The sequence below is a fragment of the Vespa velutina genome, chromosome 2, assembly GCF_912470025.1.
Source record: "Vespa velutina chromosome 2, iVesVel2.1, whole genome shotgun sequence".
Taxonomy (NCBI): domain Eukaryota; kingdom Metazoa; phylum Arthropoda; class Insecta; order Hymenoptera; family Vespidae; genus Vespa; species Vespa velutina.
This window is the reverse complement of record NC_062189.1, coordinates 15,072,547-15,082,546: the sequence shown is the minus strand read 5'-3', so window position 1 is coordinate 15,082,546 and position 10,000 is coordinate 15,072,547. Positions and strand designations below refer to the sequence as shown.

Here is a 10,000-nt window from a genome sequence, read left to right as displayed (position 1 = left end):
GACTCGATCTATGACAAATGTGTCTTTTGATTTCTCATAAGTATTCTTGCCACGTTTCTTTTGACGTCATCTTTATAAAAGATCGAACAAAGTCATAGATATTGAATGATAAACTATTACTACGTTTCTAACCAAAATAATACAAATTTAATAATAATTCAATAGAATTAGATGTCTCTATAAAATTAGATATTTATATAAAACGGAAACGATTATTCTATTTACGAAAATCGTAATAAGCTGTATCAACAATATATATATATACGTATATATATATATATATATATATATATATATATATATATACGTATGAAAAGAAGAAAACTGAAATATCGTTGACACTCATCAAGAAATTCTCATGCGATGATGTAGTTGCGTCTTTACATATATTATTCTGACTATAGAAGGTTACGATTTGAGATTTGAATTTACATTGACAAAAGGACACCTGTACATTCTTTTTTTTTTTCGAATTAACATAAAGGAAACTAAAACAAAAAAAAAAGAACAAAAGAAAAGAATAAGATAAACGAAACTATTACTCTAAATGTCATAAATAATATATTATTTTATTTAAACTCACCTTTACACCGAATTTATTAACCAGCTTGGTCTTCACAGTAGAATTTGTCGCGATCGGCTTTGTTGAGGCTGTACATCGCATCGTATGTAAATGCATCCGGTTGATCTATCTATATATTGTTCTAGGGAACTTTCAGGAAAACTATTTATTCGATTAAAATGCTTGTCGTTGCGTTAAAAAAGCGGGAAAACCGTAAATGCGAATTCACATATAATGAATATATATATATATATATATATATATATAACACTAGAAGCTTTCGTAATTGTTATAACGTAGATATTAATATAAAAGAATTCTTTGACAATCGGATAAGTGAGTACTTTAGTGTTGACGTGAAAGAATCGAATAACCGACTAATATGTGGTAATGAATACGAACGGATGAGACCATACGAAGTAATCGTTATAAAGAGAGCCGTACATGGCGCTCGATTCAATACTCGAATCTCGATCGATAATCGAAATTAAATCGTTACTCTTGGCATCGTCATTTTGCATGTTACGCAGTATGAATTAAATCGACAGCATTGAATCCCAGTTGAATATTGACATAGATTGAATATTTTATATAATATTTCATTTTAAAAGCTTTTAATTAATAATATTTATTTCAATATGATAAGTATAATTAACAAGTATTGTAGTAGATACTTATCATTTTTAAGGTTAGGCAAGATGATCCCGAAAGAAGCAACATCATTCAGATTAATCTACCGTTTGAATCTAACGAGAGAAGATACAAAGAAGAAATGTTATAGGTATAATCCTTTTTTTCATATTTTTTAATTGTTCTATTTTAGATTTTCTAACTTTTCTAACTTTCCTAATATTGCTTGTGGCTATTTATGTAATAAACGTAAAATGTGCGGAAATGTATAATAAGTCCTCAGTTGATTAAAAGTGCATAAATTATTGATTTTCTAATAAAGAGAAAAAATAATTATGTTTTGATGCTTATATTTCAGTTGCAAGGAAATTAATCTGATTAGTTGGAACAATGGAAGAGGATGAAGCGAAAATTATAGGAACAAACATAGACTGAATTTTAAGAAAGCTGATATAATATTCATGGTAATAGAATTAATTAACTAAAATATTTTTACCTCTTATTTTGTATTTTCTATTATTCTATTTGATTTATTATTTATTCCTTTAATTATTTGCTTAAATAGGCAACTGCAGACTAATTGAAATTGTACATTAAAATTGTTAATTTTTTATATAACCATATACTAGAAGCAGGAAAATTTGCAGTATGTATAGATTTTCATTGTTTCATTAAATATTTACTTTATTTAAAAGTGTTTTATAATAAAAATATTTTTTGTAGATAATTTATAATTCTTCATATTAATCTATGTAGCATATATATATATATATATATATATATATATATATATATATATATCACTTTTTATAAGAATTTATGAATATGAAAATTGTATATATAATAGTTATAGGTAAGAGAATAATTGTATGATGATAAAATATAGAGAAATATAAATTCTGAAATAATATTATTATTAATAGATATTAATAAATATAAAAAAGATATTATATGAAATAAACTTGAATATTAAATCCATCTTTAAAAAGTTATTCAATTTGATCTTTTATGTAAAAAAAAAAAAGAAGATATTAAGTTAATATAATGTTGAAAAAGTGATATAATATCATTTGCATTTTTTTTTTTTCATAAAAAATGTAAATTACAATTGCGTACTTTTATATTTTAAGATAATGCTTGTATTTATGATCAAGTTGATTTATATCATTGACTGTCTATACTATTATTTTCAATAAGAAAAGTTGCCTTTAAAAACAATTTTGATAAAATTGTTCAGATAGATCGGTAGAATTGATTTAGGAAAGATCTAGACCTTAATAAAATTCTTCTTATCTTACAGAAAGGATTACCAGTTTTTCTGCCTTGTGGAATTCAGCGATGCTTATAGTAAAGCTTAGATCCTTTGGTGGTCTCTTTAAAGGTATTACAATTTTACGATTAAGAATCGAGAGTACCCCGACGAATGATTTACTTTCATTCGCTTGCATCTCACACTCTGAAGCGTAGACTATCCACTTTACAGATATATTTTACACCGTCGTTTGGTAAAGTTCTTATCTCGCCGAGTTCACCTCCGTGAAATCGTTTCTTATCTCGACGAACGTACTTTAGCTACTTCATCTTATAGAAGAGACTATGCGTCGGACGTTGGCGCCGGTTTTTGTCGTTGAAGTTCTATCGCATGGTAGTTCATCGATGAACCATTCTGTCTCGTCGCAGTAGTTGTCGTCATTGTCTATCAACAAAATATTACGTCTATTTATAAGTTATTGCTCCTTAATTTTTCATCTTATAACTATAAGATATTTCATGAGTAAACGTTTATATGCTTTGGAAAGTAAAGGAACTGAAGGCGATGAACGTTTACAACAATGAAAGACGAAAACTTCTGCAAGACACCGTAAAATTTAGTTAAATGCGAAACCATTTTAAAGAATAACGTCCGTTACGAAAACCCCTATAGACTCATAGAGTCGAGCATAAACGCACGTTATGGAAAATAGCTTTTCCTATGTCTCATAGAATTCAGTGAAAAAAAAAAGATATATAGATAGATAGATATATATATAGATATATAGATAGATAGATAGAGAGAGAGAGAGAGAGAGAGGAAAGAGAGCAGTATTTTATCGATTGAACATTCCCTGCAAATCGGCGAAACCGTTATCGGTTCGTCGTCTCGAGAAGAAGATCGAGATCGGCCAGTGTATTTGGCCGCTCGTAAAAATAAATCTGCCGGCATAATCCGTTCGAAATGATAGCGACTGTCCTCGTCTTACGGCCTTGAACGATGGATATGCTGAGAGAATTTTCCACCATGGTTTTCTTTCGTTGCTTTCACAGAAAGAACGTGACAGTGAGACTAAACCAGGATTATTATTATCGTTATTTTCATTACAGACTTTCTCAAGCGTCATCGTTGTGATTGTTACGGTTATTACAGTTGGTGGTAGCGGCAGACAATTACGAATTACCGTAAAAAAAATGGCTACATTGTATCTTCAAACTCTTAGATATTCTTTGTTCTTCTTGACATATATATGTACAATATATATTATAATATATATATATATATAATATATTATATATATACATACATACACATGCATACATATATACATACATACATACATATAGGTTTACATAAATCAATGTTGTTTTTGTCCGTAGTACGAAATTATCGCTTTTTATTATCATCTCAAACGTCGGGCTCGTCGGGTAGGTTCGAAGCGGGTATTCGCATAAATATATGCTTAGCCGAACGAGATTTCGAGGGTGGCAGGCTAAAGCCACGGACTCAAGGCAATAAAACTCTCCGGAATTTACACCGAAATTAGACTTTACCGCCCTGCCAGGTTCATCCCGAGCGACAACCCCTCCGTCCCTATCCACCCTTATCAAGGAAACAGGAAAGGGTTGGAAAGTCAGTTAGTAAGAGAGAAAGAGAGAGAGAGAGAGAGCAAGAGAGAGAGAGAGAGAGAGAGAGAGAGAGAGAGAAAGAGAAAGAGGGAGGGAGATAGAGACAGAGGACGACCGAGCCAGTTGGTAATTCTCCTACACCACTCCGACAGAATGGCAACTTTCTCATTCCGTTCTCTACGAAATAGAACGTTACACCGTACCATTTCTGCATCGTCGCTTTCCTCTACTCTTCTCTCTCTCTCTCTCTCTCTCTCTCTCTCTCTCTCTCTCTCTCTCTCTCTCTCTCTCTTACTCTTTCTCTATATCCACCTTCTCTCTTTTCCTATACGATCCTTCGCCACTCGCCTTTTTCCTTCGTCTCTCTTTCTCTCTTTCGGTCTCATTCTCTCTCTCTCTCTCTCTCTCTCTCTCTCTCTCTCTCTCTCTCTTTCTCTCTCTATGCGAGAAGCTCTCAGAGACCATAAAAACCAGCAGTTCATTTCCCTAATGCGAGCGCTCGAGTCGTGCCAAACGGAGGTGGGGAACTCGGAGGGCAGTGACGATGGCCCGAATCCTACCGCGAACGGCTTCGTCCCTTGGCTTTAAGGGAGATCGAGCTTACCTTCAGAACTCCTTCTTTTTTTTTTTTTACTCGTTCTTCGTTTTCTTGCTTTTCTCCAAGATCACGTAACGTCCGAGACGTTGGTGATCGAGTCCTTCCAAAAAGAAAGGAAAGCAAAACGAAAGGATAGCAAAAAGGGAGAAACGATAAAAAGGGTGAGAGAGTGGTTCCACATGAAATTGAGCTTGAGAGAGAAATGAAAGAAAGGAAGAGAGAGAGAGAGAGAGAGAGAGAGAGAGAGAGAGAGAGAAGAAGAAGAAGAAGGAAGGACGTAAGGAAAAGGAAAAGAAAAAAAAAGAAAAAAAAAATTTTGCTGAAGAGCGATGGGAGAAATGTCAGGGGGTTGTTATTTACCCTGGAGATCTATGGCCCAATGTTGTAGGCACCCAAAGCTAAAAAATTAAGGCCACGGTGGTGGTTATATTTTACATGAGAACGCGTTGGTCTTACGTCTTGTAAGATATGAAGGAAAGTTAACCCTCGTACCAAGAGAAAATATTTACTTCTGTGCTTTCCTTCCCTTCGGTTTGCTATCTTTACTTGCTCCTCCGATTTTTCCCTATAATTTCTATCTCTAATTTTACTATCGTCATATTGCTTTTTATTTTCTTGATTTGTTCTGTACGAGATTGTTATTAATTATTATCATTGTTTTCTTCTCTCTCTCTCTCTCTCTCTCTCTCTCTCTCTCTCTCTCTCTCTCTCTCTCTGTTTGTCTGTCTGTCTGTCTGTCTGTTTGTCTGTCTGTTTGTTTGCCTGTTTGTCTGTCTTTCTCTTTTTCTGTAAGAAAAGGATTTTCTTTTACATTTTATTTTTACTTTCTTTTTTATAGATCCCAGCATGTTCGCCTTAAGAAAGCTTTTAATTTTTACCTCCGAAATTTTCTCCCCCATTCTTAAGAAGATGAACGAGACGTTTCTCTTTTCGAGACCAACACTCGGTGATCTCCAGAGATGTCACGTGTTTCGCCCGTTTTCGAGAGAGCAGTATTATCGTCATCGCGAATGAGAAAATTATGACGAGGGAGTTCGTGCACGCGAATGTGCTATCATGCGTCTTTTCTCGTATGATTCCAATTCGTGTAGAGAGAGAGAGATAGAGAGAGAGGGAAAGAGAAATAAAGAGAAAAGGATGTAACGCGAATGAGTAAAATTACCAAGCAAAGTAGTATCACGTAATAACATAAATACCCCATGGGGATGTCGTGATGTTTTCGCTAGTTTTCCACTGCTCTTTTTCAAATCATATACATTCCTTCATGTATTTCAAAATAGATTGGAAGTTCTTTCACTCTTTTAAACAAAAAAATATTTTATTATGTATTGTATTGTCGTCGTGTGGCATTGACTGATAATTATTTGGTTATTAACGAATTGAATAAAAATATTGAAAAATATAGAAATTTTTATCCTAGTAGAAATTAGGATAAAAATTTGATTCCTTAAATGTTCAGAATTTGTAGGAATATGCATTTATATATGTATAATTATTTATGACAACAATTAACTTATATATATATATATATATGTATATATATATGTATTTTTTTTAAATGTAAGATATATTTAGTATAATAAAATATATTAGTTTAAATAACACTATATAATTTTTACATTATACATAATTATATATATATTTTTTGTTTAGACACGAATCGAAAATAGGTTTAATACAGGGATGAAGGTATCTGTTAAAAGAATCTTTTGAACAATATTTATATCTATTTATTCTAAATCGGATCCAATTAGAATCGATTTAGACTATAGATTTTTTTATAAAATTAATATTCCCGTAATACATAAGATTCTATAAGAAAATAACTGAACTGTGGATTGTGTCGGTTAGAGTCAATTTGACAATATAGTCCATGTCGAAGCGATTAAACAGGAATCAGTGACGGTGTCGGTTAAACACGGAAACCAATTGGTGCAATGGCAAGCTCGTCGATGCTGTTGACGTTTTCCTCGGCGAGGAGAAGGATGAGAAACAGGAGGAGTAGGAGGAACAGGAAGAGGAAGAGGAAGAGGAAGAGAGACGAATCGAAGGTAGTAACGTTTTGGTGTTAACTGGGTCAAACCACAGATTACTTTCTGGCTAACCATGAGACGTTAGGAGAGGAGAACGCAACTAGCACGCACAGCATGCGTGCGTCCGTTTGTGCATGTGTGTTATGTAATAGTAATAGTGGTGGTAGTGGTGATGATGGTGGTGCCAGTGGTTGCGGTGATAGAAAGGGGGTAGTTTAGGGGATGATAGGAATCCTCCTATGTTGCGTTACATACAACGGTAAGCCTCGTACTTGGTCGTGATCGCGTGCAGGTGCGTTCTTGTCCGGCAGGAGAACATACTTAATGGAAGAAGAATAATGGGAGAGAAGTGAAAGGGGAACTTAATAGATAGGATTACAATTAGCTAGAGGAAAATTAGAGAATATATGTAAGTTTCATAAAATATTCGCTTTTATTATTATCATCATCATCTCATTGATATAATACAAAAGATTGTCAATTTCTCGTATATATTGAATACAATTAATTCATAAATTAATTAATCTCGAAATATATAAGATCATAATTCTATCGTGTGCATTTTAATTGCATGATTTATTAAGGCTCACAAGGTGTTTAAGGTATACCAGTTCGTTCGTGTATATTCTCTGTTTATTCTTTTTCTCTCTCTCTCTCTCTCCATCTTTTGGGAAGCTAAATACGTACGAGTAAATGCATGTATATATACATAGAGCTTGTGCGACTTCACAGAGAGAGAGAGAGAGAGAGAGAGAGAGAGAGAGAGAGAGAAGCGTGCACGCGTCTCCTACCGGTAATTCGATGTATACATGTATTATACATATATAGAAATATAATACATATATAGGTACGTACATATAGACATATGTATATATATATATATATATATATATGGCTGCATATAAATATATATATATACGTATATATATATACATATATATGTATATATATATATATATATATATATATATATATATATATATTTTGGTACATTCGCCAGATGGTTCAACCGAGATGCTGTGGCACCACGCTGTTCGAGAGAAGAGGACGCAAACGGAGCGAGCGAGAGAGCAATGAGATGCTAGTGGTGGGAGAGAAACAGTACAGGAGCGCGCAAGAGAAAGAGAGAGAGAGGGAAAGGGAAAGGGAGAGACAGTGAGAGAGAGAGAGAGAGAGATAGAGAGAGGGATGAAGAACGAAGAGGAGAACGGTCCAGTCGCAGTTCCGACGCGGCACCGCGCGCGTCAACTTCGGATTAGGTAGTAGAGACAGACACGAGGTATCAGAAATTCGTGCATGATATTTCTTTTTTCTCTTTTGTCTCTCACTGGTTCAACGTCCACTCTTACGTTTATTAAGCCGTCGTTCGTTTTTTTTTTTCGTACGTGTCGGAGCAAAATGGAAATTTTCATATAAATATATAATTCCGTGCGTTCGACTCGGGTGGGAGAAAAACACGCGAAGAAAAAGTCATAAATAATACGGTCGATTGTTTCCCTCTCTCCTCCCTCTACCCGTACACCTCCACCTCCACCCTCTCTATTTCTTTTTTTCCTTTTTTTTCTTTTTTTTATTTCTTTCCTCTTTCTTTCTCTTCTTCTTCTCTTCTTTTAAGAGCACGCGTGTGTTCTCTTCGAAGTATACACGCATACGTTTGCACGCATTCGTACATATATACGCGTGTGTATAAATATATAAAGAGATGTGTATACGAGACCATGCGTTAAGTTATAATTAGCTTCGAGCGTGTTTCTCATCTTCTTTCTAAAAGAAGGAGGATAGAGAGAGAGAGAGAGAGAGAGAGAGAGAGAGAGAGAAATAAAGAAAAGACAAAGCTTCTTCAGCTGGGAAGCTCTGATTTTGACTTTCAACGTCATTCAAGCAAGCATACGAGTAAGCAAGCCAGTCGCTTAGTTAGTCCTCTCTGTATGTATACAACACGTACGACACGAATAATTTTGATATATTCCTTGAGAAAATAGACAGTGGGACAAGGTCATAGAGAGATACGAAGAAGACGACGAATTGAACGAAGAATTTCGTTGATCTTTAATAATCTACGAACGATCATTATTTCTTCTCAATTGATGATCTATGACATTTCTCGATCTTGTTCAAGAGAGCAATAACACGAAGAAAGTGAAGAGGAAAAGGAAAAGTATAATATAGCAAAAGGAGATAATAATAATAATAATAATAATAATAATAATAATAATAATAATAATAATAATAATAATAATAATAACAAAAATAATAATAATAATAATAATAATAATAATAATAATAGTAATAAAATTATAATAAATAATAATAATAATAAATAATAATAATAATAATAATCAGAAGAAGCAAAGTTCTCTATTGCGAATTTCTTTTTTTTTTTGTTTTGATTGACGGAAGTTACTCCAGCGAGGATATTTTATGGATAAAAAGAAAGCGGTAGAATACATAGTACGGGCTTCGATTTTCGAGCTTCCGACGTTCGTCTCAGCGTTGGAACCTCGTGAAACGACGTGAAAGGGTAGTGCGAATGAGGCGAACGCTTTCAAACCGATGAGATGACAGTGCTGTGCGTGCTGTGGGCTACTCTGTCCACTGTGGCATCGATCCTAGCGTGTTCCGGCTTTTATTTGCCTTATTGGATACAGGTAAACGACATTCACTACCCCGATCTCCATTTCTATTTTATGTCTCTTTCTCTCTCTCTCTCTCTCTCTCTCTCTCCTTTTTTTTTTTGTTTTTTATTATTTTCTTTTTTATTTTTTTCTTGTATGTATCTCGTCATATTTTATACAATCAAAATTATTAAACGTTATATCTTTATTCTCTCTCCCTCTTTCTTTTTTTTCTTTTGTGTTTTTCTTTTTCTTTTTTTTTTTTTTTGTTACTTTCCATTTATCCCCATTTCCTTCGTTTTTCTTTTCTAACAGTTTTTTTTTCTTTTTTTTCTTTTTTTTTTTTTTTTTTTTTTTTTTTCGTTTACCTCATCTTCGATCGTAACGGAGAATCAACGTTAAATTAGTTTCTTTTCATCTTCTTCACGTAGCTTCCACGTGGAAAAAGAGGAGGAACGAGAACAGCGCCCACCTTTCCTTACTAATGTTTTCTTAAGAAAATCAACTCTCAGCACACTGTGCTTTTTCTTTTCTCTCGACCCAAGAACTTGTTTATTTGCAAGAGCTCCTTCCGCCGAACGATACGTTTCCTTTCAAGGAAAAATTTCCTTCATTCTTTTTTTACTTTATGCTTTCTTATTTTCCATTTCAAACGATCTATTATAATATCGAAAATAATTTT

The 10,000-nt window shown here is 33.6% G+C and overlaps 2 protein-coding genes across 20 annotated transcripts in view; one reads left to right on the top strand and one right to left on the bottom strand.

Annotated features, from left to right (window-relative positions):
* Nucleotides 1-918, bottom strand: part of LOC124946381 (CBP80/20-dependent translation initiation factor) — an 8,074-nt gene extending 7,156 nt beyond the window's left edge. The window contains exon 1 of the mRNA XM_047486966.1: nucleotides 584-918. Within this exon, the coding sequence (XP_047342922.1) occupies nucleotides 584-679 (96 nt within the window). The 5' untranslated portion in view covers nucleotides 680-918. The remainder of the gene's footprint in view (nucleotides 1-583) is intronic.
* A 71-nt stretch (nucleotides 919-989) lies between these two features.
* The window catches only part of LOC124946386 (LHFPL tetraspan subfamily member 6 protein-like), a 61,292-nt gene continuing 52,281 nt past the window's right edge, over nucleotides 990-10,000 (top strand). For 14 of the 19 annotated variants that reach the window (XR_007100041.1, XR_007100038.1, XR_007100040.1 and 11 more), the window contains exon 1: nucleotides 6,324-6,721. Coding sequence is in view for 13 of the 19 variants with exons in the window: in XM_047486990.1 (XP_047342946.1) it covers nucleotides 6,608-6,721 (114 nt within the window). In the remaining 6 variants the exon portion in view is untranslated. Of the gene's footprint in view, nucleotides 1,344-1,550; nucleotides 1,657-2,492; nucleotides 2,574-6,323; nucleotides 6,722-7,703; nucleotides 8,862-9,103; nucleotides 9,352-10,000 lie in introns of those variants that run through there. The other 5 variants (XM_047486988.1, XM_047486986.1, XM_047486987.1 and 2 more) reach the window with 5 other exon arrangements.